General features: G+C 36.1%; 1 protein-coding gene across 1 annotated transcript in view; it reads left to right on the top strand.

The window, feature by feature from the left end:
• ASCC3 (activating signal cointegrator 1 complex subunit 3) overlaps positions 1–27,812 on the top strand; it is a 330,850-nt gene that overhangs the window by 248,627 nt on the left and 54,411 nt on the right. The window contains exons 35-36 of the mRNA XM_059035971.2: positions 6,087–6,198; positions 6,397–6,531. Coding sequence (XP_058891954.1) covers positions 6,087–6,198; positions 6,397–6,531 — 247 coding nt within the window. The remainder of the gene's footprint in view (positions 1–6,086; positions 6,199–6,396; positions 6,532–27,812) is intronic.

Genomic DNA, 27,812 nt, shown 5'->3' with positions numbered 1-27,812 from the left:
AACTAAATTATAGTCATGTTGAGAGACTTTAACACCTATCCCTCAGAAATCAGCATGTCAAAGAGATATAAAGTATTTCATAAAATAAAAGATTTGAATAACAATATCCTTGAATATGTGTATGTGTTCGTAGTACCCCCAAAGAAGAATATGCCATACTTAAAAACACTAATGGAATTTTAGTTATAAAAATATACCATGTACTAGACTACAGAGAGCAACTCACTGTATTTCCGAATGTAGAGATCATAAGGCTACATTCTCACAGTGAAATGCAATAAAACCAGAAATAAACAAGAGAAAGGATGGCAAAAAAATCTAACTGCTTGGCATTTAACTTTCATTCTAGTGAAAGATAAAAATTTTTTTTAAATAGGTATAGGCTAGAACTATACAAAAATTAAAATGTTTTAGAATAAAACCTATGAATTTTAATCAACGCACAATTCCAAGGAACATTCATATCTTCAGGGCACCTATAGGAAAGCGTGAATGCTTGAAAATAATTAAATATCCATCTCGGGAAACTAGAAGAACATTAGCAAAAACGAATACAAGAAGAATATATAAAAATAAAAATTGAAGTTAATAAAATGGGAAACAAAAACTACACTAATATTATTTATTATTGTGTCTGTTGTATTTGAGATGCTGTTTCAAGAGCCTAACTCATTTAGTACTGTAATGACCCCCATTTTATAAATGAAGAAACTGAAGCACAGGGAGATTAAGCAACTTGCCCACAATCAGACAGGTCTGAGTGACAGAGGCAGAACTACTGATAGAATCCAGGCATTCTGGTTCCAGGGGCCACATTCTTCATCCCTGAGCCCATTATCAGGTCCAGAATTCAAATATCCATACTTTCTATCCAGATCTCTTTTCAGTGCCGTGATGGAAAATGTGTTCTCTTTGGAAACCATACCATACTAATTCTGAAAGTATAATACTTTTGTTCGTTTGATGCAAAAAAAAAAAAAAAATTGTCATTTTTAATATCTATACCTTTACATCTGGATAAAAATGGGAAAACGTGCCTAAGTAAAGTTTAACAAGTTACATATTTTACTTAGTCTGCTATAGCATGCCCTGCAATTTTCTTTCTGATTGGCCCTTATATCTTTTTATTATTGTCTGTGTTAAAATCACCTATACACAAAGCTAGAAGCAAAGAAAGGCACAGGAAATTGGTACACTTTTTCTACTTATTTGTAGATCTAGTAAAAGTTTTAAGAAACCTAGAATCATTGTCTCATATGAAGAGCTTGTGTTATATGTAGTTTTAATATGTACTTCATGCTTCCTGTCATCCAGTGCCATAAATTGAGATTTGACTTTTCTTTGGGTGGGAGGGTCTTGTATACACACATATGTGCATGCATGTGTGTGTAACAAGGAAAAACTGAAGTTTATTTAAAATACTAAGGGCAAAGACCACTCTCAAAATACAGTCACATATAGGTAAATAAATATGACCCAATTCTCCAACCCCCTTCATTTAATCATATTACTGTAAAGTGTCCCCCCAACGCCACCACCAAAAATAAAATTTATGTTGAGAAAGATTTCAGTTCCTGGTTGTTCTCTGTATGTCTGTGTATGTCCTTAAGTTTTTGATATGCATGTATATGCAAATATATGTATGCTTATAAAGATACATATTTATATGTGTAAATATATATGTAGACACACATACATATATACATTAGTTCATTCAAATATATATAAACACATGTATTGGTGCATCATGAAATCTAATATATTTCAAATTGAGCTCTGGATTCAATTTGTACGTTCAGTTTTACTCTCTGTTTTCCCCTGAGAAAGCTTCTAAATAATTCTAGGGCAAAAAAATGTTGTGGTAGTTTCAGCTGTCCCTGCAACCACTTTCATTATTTGTGTCATTATTACTGCTGCATAATCTGAACATAAAAAAACATGGTGCTGTAACAAATGACTTCCCAGTACTGACAGTTATAGCAGCAGCATTTCAATACTGATGAAAAATTTCCCAGCGAGGTCTCTGGCCAGGTTTACATAAACCAAACAGGAAATAGCTGCCACTATTCACATTAAATCCAAACTGTTTGGTGTAACTTTATCTATGTTTTACATTACAATAAAATCTCTTTCATTTTCAGCTGGTGAAATTGCATCCTTATTAACGTTGCAAAAAGATAACTTGAAGTTTCATGTGTGGTTTTCTTGTTTGTCCTTTGATAAGATCTTTTAAAGATAATTTTTTTAAGTTATTTTACTTTTTGACTGTTTAAATTTAATGAACTTTGTAAAATTTTATGATAGGGAGAGGTTTGTTTATAATTTCTTCCCAATGGACTGCTAATAGAAGTTAGCTTGTCTAGCCCATGTGCTAGATGCTGTCAGTATCAAACTGCGTTTGACTTTCACACCTCTCAGGGGACTAGTAATTGTTGTGTTCAAACAGCCTGTAATTGTGATCCCGCTGGCTTTCTCAGTATGCTTCTGGCTATTAGAATCATTAAACAACTCAGCACCTGTTAACAGCATTGTAAATATTCAACCCTGCTTGTGTGCAGGTTGAATCCAATATAGAGAAATCTTACAGAGCTCAGCCTCATAAATTAGAGCCTCTGACAAGTCAATTATTGTGAAACTGGGTTTCTCTGTGAAATAAATGAAATAGCATGCTGACAAAAAGGTAGGCTGTCTGTTTATGGCAAAGAGAAGATAATGACTTGAGGATTCAATGCAGTGAGCCTGAAACTACATTGTATCCTTTATCCATAATTAAACAGTTATGTAATATTTCTGTTTTAATAACCAGTAAATTATAAATTTTCTACTGTGGAGAGTGCAACATGAAAACAGACCTTTTTACTTAGCAGATACGTGCTTTTCTTCAAGTTAGTAAAGTGATTATTGAAATTAATGATATGTAATTTTTTAAGCTAAATGCTTATAATTATTTAGGCTAGAAATTGCACAGTGACTGAAAAGTTTACATGTTAGAAGCAAAGGCCATATAATGCTACTAATGAAGATCATGTAAATATAAACTCCTTCCTTTATTCACAAAAAAAGATGTTAAAATATATTCTCTCTCAAAATTTTATGGGACCTAAAAAATAATTCCATTTACACTTAGTTTTATTACTTTATAGTGTCTTGTAAATTATACATCTAATTAAGATGTAGCAGTATACTTTCTTAAGGATTTGAAAATATTTATGTAACCTTAGAATCTCAGTTCAAATATTAACAAAGAATAATATTTGGTATAAATCAGTGAAGTCATACCACTAACAAAAATAGATGCATCTTAGTATTTGTATTGGCTGCGTAGGAGAAAAGGTTTTTAATGATTGAGATTTTACTATTATATTCAAGAATGTAATATTTTAACTAGCCCTCTCTATTTTTAAAGTTGTCGCTTTTAAAAAATAAATAAAGTTACCACATATGCCAGAATATCTGAAGAAAACAATTTTAGGGATTTTTAAAATTCTAGATTACCCACCCCCGGTTGTAATAAGGATAAAAGTTTTGATATTGAAGAAATTGAATGTCAATTCGATTACTTAAGTTGAGTTTTTCATTTCTCATATGCAAGTCAGTGAGAATGTTGGTAAGCATATTGGAAAAGAACAACTATATTAAGAAATAATCAATGGAAGGTTTTAAAGTTATTCTGCTCAAAAGCATTAATTTTTAGCAAGTTAGATTATGATATTTTAGTGTAGTCATCAGATAATTTGTTGCAGTCTCAGAGCCATGATTTTACTTGATTTTTTTTTTCTTTTTTACAACTCACTGTAAATGTTTAAAAAATATTTACCCTGACAGTACTTTCTCTGGGTAAAAGCCACAAAGTAGTCTAAAAAATTTTCCAATAGATGTAAATGAACAAACTTCAGAAGGGATATTAGCCCATCAAAATATATCTTGTAAATACATAAAACAGTGAGTAAAATAATTATTTTAAAAAGAACCTATAATTTTTGGAGAAAAGTTTTTATCATTAATGGTTTTAAGTATTATTTGTAAGTGTACCAAATTATTCATTTAAGCATAATATGGTAATGTTGGCATTCCAGTTATATTTATATGGTAATGGCTTGTGGTGATCCATAGCAGCACCCATGAGATTTTTTGTTTTCAAATGGCCTAAGAAATTTATAGATAAAAATGGAATCATAACTTTTTGTTTTTCATGGTAATATTATTTTCATAATGTCTTCCTTCTGTAATTTTAATTGCATAAAGAATAGCTTGATTCTTGCTCTGCAAATAGTACTACTTATTCAGTGTCCTGGGCACATTTTCACTGTTTTTTTTTCCATTTAGATATAACTTTATCAACCATATATTAGTCCAGACAGCTGAAAATCGTGTTGGAAAATTTATAGGCTTAGCAAGCCAAAAGAATGTGAAATCTAAAGTAAGCACTTACGTTGCAGAAAGTTTGGCTGATAAAATTTCATTTGTTTGGGGAAAAAAATGAAAGACAAAAAAATATTGTTAATAATTTGAAACAGCTTTGGGGATCTGTCTCTTTTATTGAGCCTTGAATGTTCAGAATTTTTATTTTCATCTCTAACGCAGAATAAATTATTCTAACTATATACTCCTTCTCAGTCACAATTCAGGATAAAGGAAATATTTCTAATGGTTTCTAATGCTGGTTTTTCACCTTCACATATGCCTGGTTAGATAAAAGTCTGTGCATTTTGTTTAAAGTAACAACAGCACTGATCTGTCTAGTATTTGTTCATTGATAAATATTGCTTTATTTTGGTTTATGAAAAGAACTTTTCCAGGAAGGGCAATAATTTCTCTACAGACTAAAATTTAAAGTAGCTAATTCTCTTTTATGAGAATTAAAATCCTCAGCTTATAACTATGATTTACAGTTATTTTCCCAAATAAATAACCTATTATTAATCCATACTCAGTGGAAACTCATATATTTGGTTGTACCTAGACTTTTGGGCTAACTTCTCTTTCTAGTGAAAATATATCCTGCCATGATTTAAGTCCTGCTTTTTCTGTTTTTAAATAAATTTTTATAGTATAGACCCCAAATCTTTCCCTTGGAAGAAAGAAAAATTTAAAAAATCACCATGCTTGGAGGCCTTTAGACCTCTCCCATTTGAGATTGTTAACACTTTCTTCGTCAGGCTGTGACCACCCCCTTCCTAGTCCTGTATAGACATAAATCCTTCGTGCTGAGTTTCAGTGATGAGAGTCTGTTCTCTGAGGCCACTTTCCACTCCTGTTCTTTGACTTGGGTAGAGGTAGGACATGTAATTCTCCATGCTGACTAGTGGACAGGGTTCACACAACAGGAATTAGCAATCTGCCATGACTGTGTCGGCAGTCCCTCACCTCTTGGATCTTTTCCCAGACACGGATTCCTAGTGATCTTAGGGATTTGCCAAAAATCTCTTGGAGTTACAGGGAGGAGCATTCAGGTGAATTGTATGTCCTTGGGTTTTTTACTCAGAAGGTATATAGAGCTGAACCTATGTGTTTTCTGTAGAGGTAAGCTTACTTAAAATGCTTATTTTGTTAGCCTGATGATGTTCCTTCTAATCTTTAGAATATTTACTCCTTAAGCATTAGGGGAACAATTGACTAAATTTCCTAAAAGAACTCATCTGCCACCCAAATCAATTGTTCTTTGAGTTTTTTACTGTTACTGAGGATGAGTTTTTACATAAAAAAGGGAATTATATATTTATATATAATATGCATCTCACTTTTTCTAAATCTAGTATATAAGTTTAGCTTGCTGTAGATGTGTAAACTGAAATAATGTCTGTTTTAACACTGGAAAATTAGTATCTTTGTAATGTGCTGCTGAATTTTATCTGCTTATCTTACGTATTTTTAACATATTGCCATTGTTCATCAGTGTCAATAAACCTTAGTGTGGGGATTTTGATCTGTAAAATGGAAATGGTAATTGCAATTGCTTTATTCCTTTGATTTGCTATACATGGATTTTTTTTTTTTTGAAATTCTGAAAAGAACAAGGTGAAATTGAAGTGATGGTTTTAATAGGAAATATTTTGAAACAAATAATGACCTTGCTTGTTTTCTAGCTACTACAATTTGAGTGATGTGAGCCATGATTCTGTGAACAAGTTTCTGTCCAATCTGGTTGAGAAGTCCCTGGTTGAGTTGGAACATTCGTACTGTATTGAGATGGGAGAGGTACGACTTGGTCATACACATTCCAATTGAAAAGATGACCCAGCTTTTTAACAATAGGGCTTTTGCTTCTAATGATAACCAAAAATTGTAATGAAACAGTTGGAACAGCAACCTACAGTATGGATTATTAATTTTATGAATATATACACTTCTATTGTACTTTTTAATCTATGTTATTTTATATTTCTTTTGAAACAGGATAATCGGAGCATTGAACCACTGACGTATGGCCGGATTGCCTCTTATTACTATTTAAAGCACCAAACAGTTAAAATGTTCAAGGAGCGTTTGAAACCTGAATGTGGTACTGAAGAATTGCTTTCAATTCTGAGTGTGAGTTTCATGATATTATTGCATTGTTTTTAATACAAGGAGATTATATTTTATATATTTCATACCTTCACTTTTAATTTGGGTCTTAATTTGTTGCCATCTAGTTCCTCTTGAAATTTGACAGAAACTGTTTATGAAGTTCTTTCTTCTGTCAAACACGATCACTACAAAGCAAATCTGGACTAAATTCCCCATAGATAAGATGACCGTGTATTTTATCATCCAAACTTGGGTCAGTCTGAGAATGGAATGGGGCACTATTGGTATTTAAGCCAGGATAATAGATATAAACTGGGCTCTCCTCAGCAGCCAGGTGATCTCCCTAGCCTTCAATGGAATAACCTCTCTGAATTATAGTTGAAAGCTTTTCTTATTGCTTTTTTTTGGGGTAATTCTTGTTGGAACTATGATGTTGCTGATGTTTCTTAACATAAGGATCCACTTGATTAAGTTCTCTTAGAATTAATGCCAGAAAAGTTAACTCCTCCCATTCCCCCTTTCCAAAAATAATATACAATCAGATTTATCACATGGTAAAAAACTATACTATGTTCATTTTGCCTTTTTGCCGAGAAGTTAAGAACTAAATTTAATATTGAAGTTAAAATTACTATTAAGAATATCTAGGGCTTCCCTGGTGGCGCAGTGTTTGAGAATCCGCCTGCCAATGCAGGAGACACGGGTTCGTGCCCTGGTCCGGGAAGATCCCACATGCCGCGGAGCAACTAAGCCCGTGAGCCATGGCCGCTAGGCCTGCGTGTCCGGAGCCTGTGCTCCGCAACGGGAGAGGCCACAACAGTGAGAGGCCCGCATACCGCAAAAAAAAAAAAAGAATATCTTCTCCACTTCCTTCCTGCATATTATATATGCATTATTTTGTTGTTGTTGACTTTAAGTATAATAATTTACCATAAAACTTTGTTGGCACATTCATCAGGATATATGTTATAAGTAAATACTATATTTTATTTTACCCCTCAGGTGTGTTGGTACTTTTTTAAAAAGTTAAGACCCATTGGGCTATAATGTCTTTAAGGCCCTTCTCTTATAAATTCACTGATTCTGCTGTAGTTCACTTACTTACTAGCTTTTTTCGTACCTCTCCTATTGCTTTATCATTCTCAATAGACATCAGTATCCCATTCACAGTTTTCCAATTTTTCAGTGTTTTCCCTTTGAGAAACTAGTGTAGAGATTTTGTGTGTGGCATAGGGCCAAATACATTGTAATGAGTCAAAATATTTGTTCATGAATTGATGGATGGGTGGATGGATCCTGTATAAATCAGTTTTCTATTGTTTGCTCTATGGAAATGAGTAGAGGATTAAAGTATATGAGGCAGCTTTCAAGAAAATGATTTTGCTGTCAAATTAACAATTCATTTCTGAGGTAAGAATATTTTTCAAAATTAAGAATCTCTTTTAGATTTCCAAGAATGAGGTTTTTATCATTTCCTAGACAGATATTCATAAAAACAGAATTTTTCTGGGGGGAAGACAGTAAAATAATGGTTAGTTAATTTCAGCAAGCATCTTAAACTAGTATCTGTTAGATTTAAGAATATAATGTTTCTTTCAGATTTACCTACCTTGATATATTTACCTAATTTAGTATTTTAAAGTACTTTGGGAACACATAATAACAGCTAATACCTTTGAGCACTTTTCATGTGACAGGAAGTATTCTAGGAACTTTACATTGATAAACTCATTTAATCCTAACAAAGCCACTCATTTGATATTGATAACATCCCATTATTATTCCTATTTTAAAGAGTAACCAACTTGTCCAAGGTTGCACATCAAGTGAGTAGTTTGCAGTCTAGCACCTTAGTATGCGTTCTTAAGCACTGCACCGTGCTGCCTCTCATGCCCCTCCCTCCCTCCCTCCCTCTCTCTTTCTTTCTCTCTCTCTCTCTCTCTCTCTCTCTCTCTTTCTCGCTCTCTGTCACACACATGCGCACACACACACACAGAGTGAGCTGGAAAATACCGCGTTGGGAGGTTCAAAGTATGTCTGGACTAGATGCACACTGTTCGTAAAAGTTTGTGAAAACCCATATGCCTATTCCACCCTACTAAAAAAAAACCCCAAATGTATATAGTACCAAGGGAATTCAATCATTTTTCTCTTCCTTCTTTTCCATAAAAAGGCACTGATAGAGCAAGAGGTCTGTTCACATCCTTTCAGTAGCCTGTTTCTTTCCAGCATCACAGTGCCTAAAACCAGTTAATACTGATCTCATGGTATATCTTTATTAAAATAAAGTCAACTCTTGTGTGAATAATAAACAGAACAACTCACCTGCAGATATACAGAAGGTAAACTACAGTATATTTACATAGATATTGTTCTGCATACTCCCTTAATGATTTCTACAGCAACAATGATATAATCTCTTCATCTTATGGCGTCTAGTCCATGAAACTCTCAGCTTTTGCTAGGTAGTGTCTAAGTCTGTAATATCTAAGTGAGACCTCTTTTTGAGGGAGGACATTGGGACATGAGAAGTATAGGACTCGTGGATAAGGAGATCTGCAAGTACCGCGGTTTTGCTAATTTCTTATCTAGAAATTATTCTCTATGTACTAGAGAACATATGTGTAACTAACAGAGAAACATTAAATAATAAAGCAGGATTGTGTTTGAAGTAATTATAGTACAATTTCTGGAAATCATTCTTTCACTGAAAAGTGTTTTTAAATATTATTTTGTGATCACACCAGAGAGTCCTAAATGACTCACATAGCTTCGTTATCTTCTCTGCTCTTACCTCCAAAACTGCATATTAATCTCCTTGTGGTTTTGAAACAAGGAGATACAACTGGTCAAGCAGGAGCTGTAGAGAAGAGGATGACAAGCACAACAGGGCAAAGAAAAGCAGTGTGTGTGAAAGACCTCGTTCCACTACCATTGCTTTTGTTTTTATAATGTTTAATAATGTCACATTATGTTTTTGAACAGTGCAGTATTATAACTTATTTACTGTCAGCATCTCCTTTTACTCAGATACAGTGACTGATGTTTCTGAAGTCATTTTCAAACTTTTTTATTTTTATAATTTATTAATTATTTTTAAGAGGAATTTTTAGTATTCCCAAAAAGATCGCAACTTAAAAGCTTCTAATCTCTTGAGTATTATTTTGAATTCACTATAATATTTCATCAGTTTAATTTTGGCAGTGAATAAAGTTTTCTCATTACTTCTTAGACTACATATTGTATTTAACTTTTGGTATTTGTTGTCTTTGGTATTAATGATAGTGTAGAAATTATGTTCATTCAGATTTTTATTTTAGGTGTCCTGAATATGTTGCAGTGTGATTATTGTTGGCACAGAGAAAACAAACTAGAAGGTAACCATAGAATGAAAAAAGGAATATTAAAACATTCATTGACTTTCATCAAGCATTTAAAAATACATAAACTTTTAAGTAGGGATACAATTTTATTGCCTTTAGTTTTTCTTTCTAAACTAACAAGAGGAAGCCATATAATCAAGTCATTTCATGGTATGCTTCCTTTCACAGTGTTTTTGGCCCTTCAGGCTTCCCTCTTCCACAGTGTTCTATAGCAGAAAGTTGTCAGGTTTGGTTAAAAAAAATTCCATACATTAGGCACATGTATACCCTACCTTTTGCATTCTGTCCTTTTTGTTCTTTTCCTCTGTCAGTATGCTTGTTGGGGTCAGCCTGGTATTTTGCAGACTGTATATATATATATATATAGACAGTATTACCCTTTTGACAAAGGATGGAGGCAACAGGAAATTTCTGAGTTTAATATAAAGATGAAAACTAAACTCTTCCAAATAGTAAGGAGCTGTCTTAAGAAATATCTTGAGCATATGATGAAGTATGTATAATTTAGATGTTTTATCCTTGATATGTTGTTCTACATGTGTCCATATTAAATTCCATCAGTCACATTTCTACCCACAGACCATATATTGATTCATCCAAAAAATACTTACTTTGTGCCTACAATGTGTAAGGCTCATTCTAGGGGCATGAGATAGAATAGTGAACATTAGTGGCAAACTGTGTGTGTATGTGTGTCTGTGTTAATGCACAGATAATCTATGGGCCATGGCAATAAACTATGAAAGACTTGGGTGTTGCTCCTGACTGAGGTCATCAGCACAGTGTGACGCTCCAAGAATCATAGCAGAATGTTGCCCACCATCAAAAAGAGTCTCTAAAAACAAAGCAGGATATAGTATTCTTCCTTCGTGTTAATATTCACTGTGCACGAGGTTTGCTATATACATTTCTGCTGACCCCACATCAAAAGAACATCATGGAGAAAGTTTGAATGGGCCCAAGGGAGCCGCTCAAATGATGGGGGGTATGTGATTGGGGCATTGCAGTCTGCAGAGGCAGAGGATATGAATCAGGTAACAGATATTAAAATCATGGACCTTATGAATGGAGGCCTTCTTTAGATCATGAACACAAGTAACCTTTTTAATTAATAGGAAGTTCCATCTGATCCTGCAAGTAATAAACTCAGAGAATTTATTACTTCACTTGATGAATATAATGTAGGCCAAAAATACATAGATTCAAAAAGGGCTAGAAAGAATTTATGAATGACAAAACTACTAATGAATTGTGCGTGTCATATCTGGTGTGGTAGATGCCGATCATTCTGTTACACACCAAGGAGACAAGAATGAGGATTAGATGAAAGTGAGTCATCTGTATGGTATTTTTCTCTTGGTCCCCTAGATACTTGCAATATTTTTTTTAAACATCTCTATCGGAGTATAATTGCTTTACAACGTTGTGTTAGTTTCTGCTGTATAACAAAGTGAATCAGCTATATGTGTATATATATATATATATATATATCCCCATATCCCCTCCCTCTTGTGTCTCCCTCCCACCCTCCCTATCCCACCCCTCTAGGTGGTCACAAAGCACCAAGCTGATCTCCCTGTACCATGCAGCTGCTTCCCACTAGCTATCTATTTTACATTTGGTAGTATATATAAGTCCATACCACTCTCTCACTTTGTCCTAGCTTACCCTTCCCCCTCCCGGTGTCCTCAAGTCCATTCTCTACTTCTGCGTCTTTATTCCTGTCCTGCCCCTAGGTTCATGAGAACCTTTTTTTTTTTTCAGATGATACTTGGAATATTTTTTATCCTTCAGAATATAGGGAGTGGGGGGGTGTTATTTGATTTTCTAAATGTGACTGTCTATTATACTTCCAGGAACTAATTCCTGTTGATTATTACTCCATTATATGTAAATCTTTATTTCAGTCAACACCAAAAAAGAAAACACACTTCCACTAATTCTTTTTTCTCTGCTAACACCTCTTTTGAGATTTCCATTTTCACTTACTCATCTTCTTCTTCTTAAGAAACTGAGCTAGGGCTTCCCTGGTGGCGCAGCGGTTGAGAATCCGCCTGCCGATGCAGGAGACACGGGTTCGTGCCCTGGTCCGGGAAGATCCCACATGCCGCGGAGCAACTAAGCCCGTGAGCCATGGCCACTAGGCCTGCGCGTCCGGAGCCTGTGCTCCGCAATGGGAGAGGCCACAACGGTGAGAGGCCCGCATACCGCAAAAAAAAAAAAAAAAAAAAAAAAAAAAAAAAGAAACTGAGCTGTTTCTGGCTTACAATTTTAGATGTCATTGTCTTTAAATGATAGTAAAGTACTCTATTCTAGGTGTAAGACTGAAGGTCGTATTAAAACTATTTCTCTTCACTTATTCTATGACAGCAACCCATTTATTTAAATCTAGTCTTTTCAATATATTCATTTAAAAATAATAATAACTGCCTTTTATGGAGCACCTACTACCTGCCAGGCACTTAATATACATTATTTATATTCCTGAAACAACACTTCATGGTAAATGTTAATATATAGAAAATGAAACTGAGGTTTGATGAGGTTATTTAAGTTTTCCCAGGTTCCATACAAAGTAGCTCTTTAGAACTCTCTTCCCTATTCCTTATTGCCTCTCCTAGACATATTTATCCTTATCCTATGATTTAATTCCAAATGTAAAACAATTTTTAAGTATTGAAATATAATGGTATATACTTTTTAAAAGTCAGTTAAGCAGAGTTGCTTTGAAAATTATGTGTGACCTTGTGACTTAGAATTACAGGTTTTAAATACATGTGTTAATTACAGGCAAAATAGTTATTTCAACCTTCCTTATGGAAAACGTAGATTTTAAAGCAATATCATGCTATTGGAAAAGGTTAGATATTTTATGAGAACTATTGCCAAGTTTTTTTTTCAACACCATGAATTAATAAGCTTCATAATTAAGGCAGCTGCTTCACACTTCTATTGTTAACCAGTGACATTACATCTGTCTTGCTCCATTGATGCCCTCCTCCTACTTATTGAAGCATTTAGCAGTTTTGGCAACAGGGATTACATGGCATGGAGTAAGTAGTCTAATTAGATATAAGTGAAAATCCTGAGGGAAAAGGATATTTAAAAAGTAATTTGAAGAATCTCTTAATGACGTTGGCACTGAAAGCCAAGTCTAGAGTAGAAGGTGCCGGTCATCGTTGACAAACAAGGATTATGATTTGATATGTTCAGTGGACTTTTAGAAGGTAGCCTAAGAGTAATAGAAATAAAAAGATTTCAAAGTTGGGGAAATTTATTTGAATGAATTTTTCATAATATGCTTACCATAGTATTAATAGCTTTGAAAGAAAGCAAAATATGGCCCAAATGTATTTTGTCTCTAAATGAAACAAATGAACTTATTTACAAAACAGAAACAGACTTACAGATATCAAAAACAAGCTTATGGATACCACAGGGGAAACATAGTGGCGGGGTGGGGATAGATCAGGAGCTTGGGATGAACATACACACACTACTATATATGAGATAGATAACCAACAAGGAACACAGGGAACACCACTCAATATTCTGGGATAACCTATATAAGAAAAGAATCTAAGAATGAATATCTGTATATCTATAACTGCATCACTTTGCTGTACACCTGAAACTAACACAACATTGTAAATTTTCAGTAGATTTTTTAAGAAGATATACTCAGTTGTTAAGGTTCTTGTGACTACACAGAAACATGAGTTTATATATCAAATATCCAATTTGAAAAATTGTGAAATTCTTATTTTTCCACAAAACCTTAGATATTGACTAAAAGTATGGGTTTCGTGTGTTAACATAAAATAGAACCATTCCAAATTTAGAAAAGTACCATAAAAATTTAGATTTTTATGTATTAATAAATTTCTGGGGACTTCCCTGGTGGCACAGTGGTTAAGAATCCTCCTGCCAATGCAGGGGACATAGGTTCGATCCCTGGTCAAGGAAGGCCCCACATGCCACAGAGCAACTAAGCCTGTGCACCACAACTAATGAGCCTGCGCTCTAGAGATCGCAAGCCGCAACTACTGAGCTCACCCGCGTGCCTAGAGCCCGTGCTCCACAAGAGAAGCCACGGCAAACGAAAAGCCTGTGCACCGCAACGAAGAGTAGCCCCCACTCGCCGCAACTAGAGAAAGCCCACGCGCAGCAACAAAGACCCAACGCAGCCATAAATAAATAAATGAATAAATAAATAAATATGTTTATTTATTTATTTATTTCCAGGTTCAACAGTGCTCTGCACTGCTTTATTTAAAAGCATACTGGTTCTTCTTTGCTCTGCCCATATAGATGACATTTTCAGTGATATAGCATTTTTAATGCTTGCATTTTATCCTCTTTGGGACACAACCACAAATCTCTTGGTTGAAAATTACAAACGTATCTTTCTTAAACATAGGCTTGGAAAAATAAGCAAGAATTTTTTTAAGAGAGAAATTTTAAATGGAATAAATGAAAAGGACACGCCAGATACGAATACCATTGGTAGGGTACCCCACGTGTAAAATTAAAGAGTTCATTAAAGGAAAAATGAAAGGAAGGAAAGGTTAACCGAGTAACAGTGAACATCACCAACCTCATGGCCTTCCATTTCCAAATAACCTCGTGACAATTGCAGGATCCCATCTGCTACTCTTTATCATCCTAGTGAGGAAACCTGATGGGATATCTTCCAGGGTTCATGAGAAAGAGCTTCCTAGCCCTCAGTCTGGGGAGCTGCTTGGCTTCTTTTGGAGAGGCACAGATGGCAAATGTCTCGGGAAAAAAGTATCTTTCTACTTCTCTTGGTCTCTTTCCCTTGAGACCGTCCCTATTCTCCATTATTTCCTAGTTCCTTCCTAGCTTTCTGCACTTACAAGCTTTTCTTAGCACAGAGATAAGTGAAATACTTTCCTGGTGAAAACCTTCATTCTCAGATCTGTTGTGATTTAGTAGATTCCTCTAAAGATTTTTAAGCTAATTGTGTTCTCATTAGCATAAAATGTATTTTTACTATTACCTGAAATTTGTCCTGTTTTAAATTTTTGATACTTTTTAAAAAATTACTTTTGGCTTCCTAAACTGTCCCACAGAATAACTGTCAATTACTGAGATTCTAAATGTTGGTGATTAAATAGGGTTGTTAATTAAGAAATAAGTTTAGATACCAAAGTATGACTATCCTTAATATTTCTTTCATTATTACCTAGTTTAACTTTCTCATTTTTTCAAAAAACAAAGACCCAGTTTTGCCCAAGATGACACAAACGGGTATGGAAAAATAATACAGAAACTCAGCTCCCAAAGGGCAGAGTTGAAATTAGAATTCATATCCCCCAGCAACCTTTTAAATGCTCTTCTCTTTTTTTTCCCCTTTGCTATTTTGTACTTTTCTTTTTCCCCTTCTTGCATCTTCTTTTGCCCTTTTATTTAAATAAATCTTACAAAAGATGGTATATAAAAGGGATATACCATTAACCTTCTCAGCCTCAGTTATAAGATTTGCTAAGTGTTCTATCCAATACTCAGTGCTTTGGGGGGAATACCAAGGAAATAATAAATAGACCTGTATCTTTTAAGGAGATTTGTCCTAGAGCCCAAAGAACCTAATAAAAACAAAGGAGTAGGCTTGTGTTGAGTCTGTCTCTTCTGCTGTTGCTGCTTCATATAGTTCTGCCTCTGCATGGGAAGGATTCAGTCCTGCTTATGGCATTCAAGGCAGAAGTGTTGCTGATGCTGTCCTCAAAAGTCAGAGTTACCAGCCGGGCCTATGGGCAGGATTGGATCATCAAACTCCTGGGGGTCACGTTAAAAGCATTTGCAAAAGGAGACTCCACTTAGACATTTTAAAATTACAAATAAAAACTTGAGTGGTTTCATATAAATTAAGTCATATTTGTAAAATTCCATGGTAGTCTGCTTTTCAGGGAACCCTATTATGAATCATTTGGCAAAGTAAATCATGGTTAATTCGGTTTTGGATATATTTTTGTTTATATATTTTCTGGATATATTTTTGTTTATCATTGGTAGTAACTCTGCTTAACTTAATGATATCATAACTATTTAGAATTTGTCAGTATACATGCAATCACATTGGGGAAATAAAAATGTAATGAAAATAAGATTGAAGATTATTATCTTTGTGGGAGTAAAATCTCTTCCCTAAATTCTAACCATTTGTCACTTCATTCTACTTTAAATAAACAGAGCATTGTTTAGACTATAAAAATAAGTGTAAAATAAAAACTTTAATAGTGGATAAAACATTTTAAAATATAATTTTCATGTGCTAGAAATTGGTTTCTGCTCAGAATGTTTCCAATTTCATCCCAATAAAATTTAAGTACTCTAAAATTATTGTTAAGGTTTCATTGGTCCAGCAGGGGGAGCAGTTCAGAAATCAATGCTAGCTCACTCCTCAATTAATAGTGGTGATTAGAAGTATTCCAAAAGGTTCATGGTTCCTATCCTAAATATCTTCCCAATAGAAATAATGCCAAAACATTGCCTTGTGTTTTAACAAAGCAGCCAAGTAGGTAAATAAGTGTAACCATTCCCAATACTTAAAGCCAACTAAATCTACTTCAATATCATTTTCTGTGTAATAAAGCAAAAGAAAAATTAAACATCCTAAAAGAAAAATTAAATATCCTTCCCAACCCCCTATTGGTATAAGCAGACTCCTTCAGTATTACATTGTTTTGGAAACATGTAATTTTTAAAAAATAACCATAGAAATACGCCTTGGTGCTGAGAGATATACAGCCCTTTAGGTTAACTAACGTGCCAGACTTTTTCTCCATGTAATAATGTATAGAAATACTATGTGCTCTAAAAAAAATTTTTGTAACTGTATTGACACAGTTTCAGGTAAAATTTTTATAAATTCTGTATCATAAAGTGTGTTAAAGTGTATCCTACTATGTTTAAGGACAAGATATTATAGTTAGCCATCTTCTTGTTTTATTGAATCTTGTTTTACAGATAATACTGCTTTTATAAGTTGGGGGGGGTTAATGAAAGCAGTACAATTACCCTTTTTTAATTTGTTTGTTATTCCTGGCTATATTTCCTTATACTTAATAAATACTGGATTGTTCTCTCACCTCATTGGTTGTTACCAGACCACCACTAGTCCTCATATATTAGCTATTATTTCGATTGTGTAGGAATTTATATCTCCTGGTCAGTTTCTCACGGGACAGTTTCTCGTCCATTAATCCTTCTGTGTTGTTCTTTTTATAATCATCGTGTTTTAAAGAAAAGAGCCTATAGCCCAAGTAAAGAATGATTCCATAACTATGGCTTTTGTGATATTACCACCATAAGTATCTCATGGACTTATTGGGGTGATTAAATTAGTTAATAGAGACAAATCACAGAGCAGTGGTCATTTGCTCATTTGTAGTACTTAGTTAATGTTAGCTCTTCTTATATTTAGTAATATTTATTGAGCACACACTATGTTCCAGGCATGTGATACACTGCAGCACGCTAGGCTGATGAAGTTCCAGTACTCATGGATCTTATCTTCATAATGGGGCTGGCAAACAAACAAGTTAACAAACATGTAATATAAGTTCAAATGTATATAAGATTTTTCTTTTTTTTTTTTTTTTTTAATAAGGCAGGAGTCTGAAGGTAACTAGAGAAGCCTGTTCTTCACAGAACAGTTAAGGAGAGCTTTTCTGAGGACATGATATTTGAACAGAGAACTGAGTGACGTGAAAGAGCAACTCATGAAGAAGCCTCAGGGAAGAAATTCTAGGCAGAGGGAACAGCAAATGCAAAGGCCATGGGGCAGGAGCTACTTGTCAGAGGTTCAAGGAACGACAAGAAAGCCTGTGTGGCTAGAGTGGAATAAGCACTTAGCGGGCATGGTGGGCAGGGCCGAGGTCGTCGTCGGCCTGGTTGAGGAGTTTGGATTTTATCCAAAGTGTTTAGAGAAGCCATTGGAGGAATTTTGATCAAAAGAGCGATGTGGTATTATTAATTCCGAAAAGACTGCCTCCTTAGTGGAGAAATGATTATTGCAGAAATCATTTATCATTCGGGATGTTTTGATGGTTGAACCAACAGCAATTAGTTGATTATAAGTAAACAGAGTAAACAGAAGAAATAAAGATGATGCCTAGGATTGGGGCTGGAACAATTCAATAAGAGAGAAAACCATTTATTGAAGTGAAGAAGGCTGAGTTAAGAGCAAGGTCTATGTTTGTTTTGGGGGCCGCTGGTGACAGGCCACATGGATAGTATTCAAAATTTCAGAGTCCAGAGGTGGGTTGAGATCATCTGGGCAATGAGTATTGAGCAGAGGTCTGCAGATTGCACTCTGGGAACTCTAGTTTATTGAGGTTGGGGGAGGAGGTGGGTCAGCAGAAAACCGAGAGTGAAGGATGATAAACAAGAAGGAAAACTTGCAGGAGAGTGCACTGATCTGAGCTAAGGGGAAAAGGAATCTCAAGAAGGGGGTGGTGATCAAATGAGTTAAAACTGTTGATACGGAATGGATGAGAGCTGAGATTAATCACTTGACTTGATACGATAGAGCTCCTAGATGTCCTTTTTTCTTTTTAACACCATTATTGGAGTATAATTGTTTTAAAATGGTGTGTTACCTTCTGCTGTAAAACAAAGTGAATCAGCTATACATATACATATATCCCCATATCCCCTCCTTCTTTCATCTCCCTCCCACCCTCCCTATCCCACCCCTCTAGGTGGTCACAAAGCACCGAGCTGATCTCCCTGTGCTATGTGGCTGCTTCCCACTAGCTGTTTTACATTTGGTAGTGTGTATATCTCACTGCCACTCTCTCACTTCGTCCTAGCTTACCTTTCCCCCTCCCCATGTCTTCAAGTCCATTCTGTAATAGGTCTGCATCTTTATTCCCGTCCTGCCTCTAGTTTCTTCATGACCTTTTTTTTTTCCCCTAGATTCCATATATATGTGTTAGCATACAGTATTTGTTTTTCTCTTTCAGACTTACTTCACTCTGTATGACAGACTCTAGGTCCATCCACCTCACTACAAATAACTCAATTTTGGTTCTTTTTATGGCTGAGTAATATTCCATTGTATATATGGTGTCACATCTTCTTTATCCATTCATCTGTCAATGGACACTTAGGTTGCTTACATGTCCTGGCTATTGTAAATAGCGCTGCAATGAAAATTGTGGTACATGACTCTTTGAATTATGGTTTTCTCAGGGTATATGCCCAGTAGTGGGATTGCTGGGTCGTATGGTAGTTCTATTTTTAGTTTTTTAAGGAATGTCCATACTGTTCTCCATAGTGACTGTATCAATTTACATTCCCACCAACAGTGCAAGAGGATTCCCTTTTCTCCACACCCTCTCCAGCATTTATTGTTTGTATATTTTTTGATGATGGCCATTCTGAGCGGTGTGAGGTAATACCTCATTGTAGTTTTGATTTGCATTTCTCTAATGATTAGTGAAGTTAAGCATCCTTTCATGTGTTTGTTGGCAATCTGTATATCTTTGGAGAAATGTTTTTTTAGGTTTTCTGCCCATTTTTGGATTGGGTTGTTTGTTTTTTTGATATTTAGCTGCATGAGCTGCTTGTATATTTTGGAGATTAATCCTTTGTCAGTTGCTTCATTTGCAAATATTTTCTCCCATTCTGAGGGTTGTCTTTTCATCCTGTTTATGGTTTCCTTTGCTGTGCAAAAGCTTTTAAGTTTCATTAGGTCCCATGTCTTTACTTTTGCTTTTATTTCCATTTCTCTAGGATGTGGGTCAGAAAGGATCTTGTTGTGATCTATGTCATAGAGTGTTCTGCCTATGTTTTCCTCTAAGAGTTTTATAGTGTCTCGTCTTACATTTAGGTCTTTAATCCATTTGAGTTTATTTTTGTGTATGGTGTTAGGGAGTATTCTAATTTCATTCTTTTACATGTAGCTGTCCAGTTTTCCCAGCACCACTTATTGAAGAGGCTGTCTTTTCTCCATCATATATTCTTGCCTCCTTTATCAAAGGTTAGGTGACCATATGTGTGTGGGTTTATCTCTGGGCTTTCTATCCTGTTCCATTGATCTATATTTCTTTTTTTTGGACCAATACCATACTGTCTTGATTACTGTAGCTTTGTAGTATAGCCTGAAGTCAGGGAGCCTCATTCCTCCAGCTCCGTTTTTCTTCCTCAAGATTACTTTGGCTATTCGTGGACTTTTGTGTTTCCATACAAATTGTGAAATTTTTGTTCTAGTTCTGTGAAAAATGCCATTGGTAGTATGATAGGGATTGCATTGAATCTGTAGATTGCTTTGGGTAGTATAGTCATTTTCACAATGTTGATTCTTCTGATCCAAGAATGTGGTATATCTCTCCATCTGTTTCTATCATCTTTAATTTCGTTCATCAGCATCTTATTCTTTTCTGCATACAGGTCCTTTGTCTCCTTAGGTAGGTTTATTCCTAGGTATTTTATTCTTTTTGTTGCAGTGGTAAATGGGAGTGTTTCCTTAATTTCTCTTTCAGATTTTTCATCATTAATGTATAGGAATGCAAGAGATTTCTGTGCCTTAATTTTGTATTCTGCTACTTTACCAAGTTCATTGATTAGCTCTAGTAGTTTTCTGGTAGCATCTTTAGGATTCTCTATGTGTAGTATCATGTCATCTGCAAACAGTGACAGTTTTATTTCTTCTTTTCCAACTCATATTCCTTTTATTTCTTTTTCTTCTCTGATTCCTCTGGCTAAAACTTCCAAAACTGTGTTGAATAAAAGTGGTGAGAGTTGGCAATCTTGTCTTGTTCCTGATCTTAGTGGAAATGGTTTCAGCTTTTCACCATTGAGAACAATGTTGCCTATGGGTTTGTCATATATGGCCTTTATTATGTTGAGGAAAGTTCCCTCTGTGCCTACTTTCTGGAAGCTTTTTACCATAAATGAGTGTTGAATTTTGTCAAAAGCTTTTTCAGCATCTATTGAGATGATCATATGGTTTTTCTCCTTCAGTTTGTTAAAATGGTTTATCACATTGATTGATTTGTGTATATTGAAGAATCTTTGCCTTCGTGGTATAAACCCCACTTGGTCGTGGTGTATGATTCTTTTAATATGCTGTTGGATTCTGTTTGCTAGTATTTTGTTGAGGATTTTTGCATCTATGTTCATCAGTGATATTCCCTATAGTTTTCTTTTCTGGTGACATCTTTGTCTGGTTTTGGAATCAGGGTGATGTTGGCCTCGTAGATTGAGTTTGGGGGTGTTCCTCCCTCTGCTATATTTTGAAAGAGTTTGAGAAGGATAGGTGTTAGCTCTTCTCTAAATGTTTGATAGAATTCACCTGTGACGCCATCTGGTCCCAGGCTTTTGTTTGTTGGAAGATTTTAAATCAGTTTCAATTTCAGTGGTTGTGATTTGTCTGTTCACATTTTCTGTTTCTTCCTGGTTCAGTCTCCGAAAGTTGTGCTTTTCTAAGAATTTCTCCATTTCTTACAGGTTGTCCGTTTTATTGGCATGTAGTAATCTGCTTGTAGTAATCTCTCATGATCCTTTGTATTTCTGTAGTGTCAGTTGTTCCTTCTCCTTTTTCATTTCTAATTCTATTGATTTGAGTCTTCTCCCTTTTTTTCTTGATGAGTCTGGCTAACGGTTTATCAATTTTGTTTATCTTCTCATAGAACCAACTTTTAGTTTTATTGATATTTGCTATTGTTTCCTTCCTTTCTTTTTCATTTATTTCTGATCTGGTCTTCATGATTTCTTTCCTTCTTCTAACTGTGGGGTTGTTTTGTTCTTCTTTCTCTAATTGCTTTAAGTATACGGTTAGGTTGTTTATTTGAGATTATTGATATGTATGTTCCTGTTACCATTTTCTTAATTGTTTTGGGTTTGTTCTTGTAGGTCTTTTTCCTTCTCTTGTGTTTCCTGCCTAGAGAAGTTCCTTCAGCATTTGTTGTAAAGCTGGTTTGGTGGTGCTGAATTCTCTTAGCTTTTGCTTGTCTGTAAAGGTTTTAATTTCTCTGTCAAATTTGAATGAGATCCTTGCTGTGTAGAGTAATCTTGGTTGTAGGTTTTTCCCTTTCATCACTTTAAATATGTCCTGCCTCACCCTTCTGGCTTGCAGACTTTCTGCTGAAAGATCACCTGATAACCTTATGGGGGTTCCCTTGTATGTTATGTGTTACTTTTCCCTTGCTGCTCTTAATATTTTTTCTTTGTATTTAATTTTTGATAGTTTGATTAATATGTGTCTTTGTGTGTTTCTCCTTGGATTTCTCCTGTATGGGAGTCTCTGCGCTTCCTGGACTTGATTGACTGTTTCCTTTCCCATATTAGGGAAGTTTTCAACTATAATCTCTTCAAATATTTTCTCAGTCCCTTTCTTTTTCTCTTCATCTTCTTGGACCCCTATAATTTGAATGTTGGTGCATTTAATGTTGTCCCAGTGGTCTCTGAGACTGTTCTCAATTCTTTTCATTCTTTTTTCTTTATTCTGCTATGCAATAGTTATTTCCACTATTTTATCTTCCAGGTCACTTTTCCATTCTTCTGCCTCAGTTATTTTGCTACTGATTCCTTCTAGAGAATTTTTAATTTCAATTATTGTGTTGTTCATCATTGTTTGCTCTTTAGTTCTTCTAGGTCCTTGATAAATGTTTCTTGTATTTTCTCCATTCTATTTCCAAGATTTTGGATCATCTTTACTCTCATTACTCTGAATTTCTTTTTCACGTAGACTGCCTATTTCCTCTTCATTTGTTTGGTCTGGTGGGATTTTACCTTGCTCCTTCATCTGCTGTGTATTTCTCTGTCTTCTCATTTTGCCTAACTTACTGTGTTTGGGGTCTCCTTTTCGCAGGCTGCAGGTTCATAGTTCCCATTGTTTTTGGTGTCTGTCCCCAGTGGGTAAGGTTGGTTCAGTGGGTTGTGTAGGCTTCCTGGTGGAGGGGACTGGTGCCTGTGTTCTGGTGGATAAGGCTGGATCTTGCCTTTCTGGTGGGCAGGACCTCATCCAGTGGTGTGTTTTGGGGTGCTGTGAACTTATGATTTTAGGCAGCCACTCTGCTATTGCATGGGGTGGTGTTCCTGTCTTGCTAGTTGTTTGGCATGGGGTATCCAGCACTGTAGCTTGCTGGTCATTGAATGGAGCTGGGTCTTAGCATTGAGATAGAGATCTCTGGAAGAGCTCTCACTGACTGTTATTATGTGAGGCTGGGAGGTCTCTGGTGGACCAATGTCCTGAACTTGGCTCTCCCTCCTCAGAGGCTCAGTCCAGACACCCAGCTATAGCATAAAGACCCTGGCAGCCACACGGCTCAGAAGAAAAGGGAGGAAAAAAAAGAAAGAAAGAAAAATAATAAAATAAAATAAAGTTATTAAAATAAGAAATAAATTAAAATATTATTAAAAATAAAAAATTAAAAAGTAATTTAAAAAGAGAAAGAAGAGAGCAACCAAACCAATAAACAAATCCAACAATGATAACAAGCACTAAAAACTATACTAAAAAAAGAAAAAAAAACGGACAGACAGAACCCTAGGACAAATGGTAAAAGCAAACCTATAGAGACAAAATCACACAAAGAAGCATACGCACACACACTCACAAAAAGAGAAGAAGGAACAATATATACATACATATATATGTAGATATATATACATATATAAGAGCAACCAAATCAATAAACAAATCTACCAATGATAATAAACTCTGAATACTAAATTACAATAAACATACAACCAGAAACAAATTAGATGCAGGAAGCTTACCCCAAGTCTACAGTTGCTCCCAAAGTCCACCACCTCAGTTTTTGGATGATTCGTTGTCTATTCAGGTATTCCACCAATGCAGGGTACATCAAGTTGATTGTGGGGATTTAATCCGCTGCTCCTGAGGCTGCTCGGAGAAATTTCCCTTTCTCTTCTTTGTTTGCAGAGCTCCTGTTGTTCAGCTTTGGATTTGGCCCTGCATCTACGTGTAGGTCACCTGAGGGCGCCTGTTCTTTGCTCAGACAGGATGGGGTTAAAGGAGCAGTTGATTAGTGGGCTCTGGCTCACTCAGACCAGGGGGAGGGAGGGGTATGGAATGCAGGGTGAGCCTCCGGTGGAGAGGCCAGCATGAGATTGCAATAGCCTGAGGCGTACCATGTGTTCTCCCGGGGAAGTTGTCCCTGAATCACGGGACCCTGGCAGTGGCGGGCTGCACAGGCTCCTGGGAGGACAGGTGTGGATGGTGACCTGTGCTCACACACAGGCTTCTTGGTGGCTGCAGCAGCACCCTTAGCATCTCATGCCCATCTCTGGGGTCTGTGCTGATAGCCACGGCTCGCATCTATCTCTGGAGCTCGTTTAGGCGGTGCTCTGAATCCCCTCTCCTCATGCACCCCGAAATAATGGTCTCTTGCCTCTTAGGCAGGTCCAGACTTTTTCCTGGACTCCCTTCTGGCTAGCTGTGACACACTGGCCCCTTCAGTCTGTGTTCTCGCAGCCAACCCCAGTCATCTCCTTGAGATCTGACCTCCAAAGCCCGAGCCTCAGCTCCCAGCCCCCGCCCGCCCCAGCGGGTGAGCAGACAAGGCTCTTGGGCTGGTGAGTGCTGGTTGGCACCGATCCTCTGCGGGAATCTCTCCCCCTTTGCCCTCCGCACCCCTGTGGCTGTGCTCTCTTCCGTGGCTCTGAAGCTTCCCTACCCGCCACCCACCATCTCCACCAGTGAAGGACCTTCCTAGTGTGTGGAAACTTTTCCTCCTTCACAGCTCCTTCTCAGAGGTTCAGGTCTCGTCCCTATTCTTTTGTCTCTGTTTATTCTTTTTTTCTTTTACCGTACCTAGGTACATGGGGAGTTTCTTGCCTTTAGGGCAGTCTGAGGTCTTCTGCCAGTGTTCAGTAGGTGTTCTCTAGGAGTTTTTCCACATGTAGATATATTTTTGATGTATTTGTGGGGAGGAAGGTGATCTCCACGTCTTACTCCTCTGCCATCTTGAAGGTCCCCTCCTAGATGTCTTTAATGAATAATTTCAGTTGAGTCATAAGAGATAAAAGCCTTATGTGAGAGGCCTCGAGAGAATGAGTTTTAAGGAAGCAGAGACAGCAAATACAGCTAATTCTTGCTTGAAGCTCAGGAGGGGAGATGATATGAAATCAATTTCCTTTCTTTTTTTTTAAAGATTTTATAGCATATTTATATGCTGATAGAAATGATCCTACAGAAAAGGAAAAAATGATATAAGAAAGAGAAAAAAATCCTTAAGAAAATGAAGGGGAAATAGGAATCACTGCATAAGTGGAAGAATTGGCCTCTGGTAGAAGAAGAGACAATCCATTGTAACAGGAGACTAGACAGTGTTAGGGCATAGGTGTCAGGAGGTTGGTAAGAGGTGGTAAGATACTGAGGAAATTCCCTTGTTTTTGCTTTGATTTTTTTCATGATTATCAGCTGAAACTGAGGAAGTTGAGAAAGGCCTATAAATGTGGGTGATGGCCATTAATAGACTGAGGTGGCTGTAGTGTGGGGTAATGAATATGGTATTTGCATTTAGGAAATGGGTTCAAATCTCACAATGGCCAGTTTAAGTCTTTGTATAAGTGTCAAGTCATTTCATCTCTCTAAACCTCAGTTTCCCCATTCATTAAAAGATGTGCAGTCAGACCTGCCCTACTTATAATCACAGGATTAGTGTGAACAGCTAAGGTATGATACGTATTGGAACATATGTTGATCTAGATAGATGTTTTGTTTTGTGTTACATTTTAGTTTGGGTTTATTATTTATGTTTTACTTTTGTTTTACATTCAAAACTGCCTTACACTAAATACCTTTACATTTCGTAGGGGCTCAGAACACTTAGTCACTGTCAGAAACGCTGGCCTTATTGGACTTACTCAGAAACTTTTTATTTCATTATTAATATTTGGAGGGATAAAGAAGAGTACAGTCTGGGTTTCCTTATGATCTCTAAGAAAACTTTACTCTCACCCTAGCATGTATCTTTTAGTGAGTTTTATATTAGTATTGCTTTTTTTTTCCCCTAAAGAACATATGGTAACTTCATTTGAGAGATCTTGATATTCTTTTTTTTTTTAATTTTAGAATTTTATTTATTTTTTTATACAGCAGGTTCTTATTAGTCATCCATTTTATACACATTAGAGTACACATGTCAATCCCAATCGCCCAATTCATCACACCCCCATCCCCACCCCGCCACTTTCCCCCCTTGGTGTCCATACGTTTGTTCTCTACATGTGTGTCTCAGTTTCTGCTCTGCAAACCAGTTCATCTGTACCATTTTTCTAGGTTCCACATATATGCGTTAATATATGATATTTGTTTTTCTCTTTCTGACTTACTTCACTCTGTATGACAGTCTCTAGATCTATCCACATCTCTACAAATGACCCAATTTCGTTCCTTTTTATGGCTGAGTAATATTCCATTGTATATATGTACCACATCTTCTTTATCCATTCATCTGTCAGTGGGCATTTAGGTTGCTTCCATGACCTGGCTATTGTAAATAGTGCTGCAGTAAACATTGGGGTGCATGTGTCTTTTTGAATTATGGTTTTCTCTGGGTATATGCCCACTAGTGGGATTGCTGGATCATATGGTAATTCTATTTTTAGTTTTTTAAGGAACATCCATACTGTTCTCCATAGTGGCTGTATCAATTTACATTCCCACCAACAGTGCAAGAGGGTTCCCTTTTCTCCACACCCTCTCCAGCATTTGTTGTTTGTAGATTTTCTGATGATGCCCATTCTAAGTGGTGTGAGATGATACCTCATTGTAGTTTTGATTTGCATTTATCTAATAATTAGTGATGCTGAGCAGTTTTCACATGCTTCTTAGCCATCTGTATGTCTTCTTTGGAGAAATGTCTATTTAGGCCTTCTGCCCAGTTTTGGATTAGGTTGTTTGTTTTTGTAATGTTATGCTGCATGAGCTGTTTATATATTTTGTAGATTAATCCTTTGTCCATTGATTTGTTTGCCAATATTTTCTCCCATTCTGAGGGTTGTCTTTTCGTCTTGTTTGTAGTTTCCTTTGCTTTGCAAAAGCTTTTAAGTTTCATTAGATCCCATTTGTTTATTTTTGTTTTTATTTCCATTACTCTAGGAGGTGGATCAAAAAAGATCTTGCTATGATTTATGTCAAAGGGTGTTCTTCCTATGTTTTCCTCTAAGAGTTTTATAGTGTCCGGTCTTACATTTAGGTCTCTAATCCATTTTGAGTTTATTTTTTGTATGGTGTTAGGGAGTTTTCTAATTTCATTCTTTTACATGTAGCTGTCCAGTTTTCCCAGCACCACTTATTGAAGGGAATGTCTTTTCTCCGTTGTATATCCTTGCCTCCTTTGTCATAGATTAGTTGACCATAGGTGTGTGGGTTTATCTCTGGGCTTTCTATCCTGTTCCATTGATGTATATTTCTGTTTTTGTGCCAGTACCATATTGTCTTGATTACTGTAGCTTTGTAGTATAGTCTGAAGTCAGGGAGTCTGATTCCTCCAGCTCCGTTTTTTTTCCCCTCCCGCTTTAGCTCTTTGGGGTCTTTTGTGTCTCCATACAAATTTTAAGATTTTTTGTTCTAGTTCTGTGAAAAAATGCCATTGGTAATTTGATAGGGATTGCATTGAATCTTTAGATTGCTTTGGGTAGTATAGTCATTTTCACAAAATTGATTCTTCCAATCCAAGAACATTGTATATCTCTCCAGAGAGATCTTGGTATTCTTGATCACACTGTCATTTTTCTGAGTTTTCTCTCTTAGGTTGTTCTGCTCTTATTCCCTTATTGCCTCTGCCTTTCTCCCCAGGTTAATATTTTACTGGAGACCATGGCTCTGGGTTCTAGTGTACCATGGGGGAGTGACAAAGTCTGTTAAAGTAATGATTCCCCACTGCCACATTATCCTACCTCCAAATAAAAAAGCACTAC

The sequence above is a fragment of the Kogia breviceps genome, chromosome 13 (genome assembly GCF_026419965.1).
Source record: "Kogia breviceps isolate mKogBre1 chromosome 13, mKogBre1 haplotype 1, whole genome shotgun sequence".
NCBI lineage: Eukaryota > Metazoa > Chordata > Mammalia > Artiodactyla > Physeteridae > Kogia > Kogia breviceps.
The sequence above is the reverse complement of the archived record's forward strand: the minus strand, read 5'-3'. Positions and strand labels throughout refer to the sequence as shown.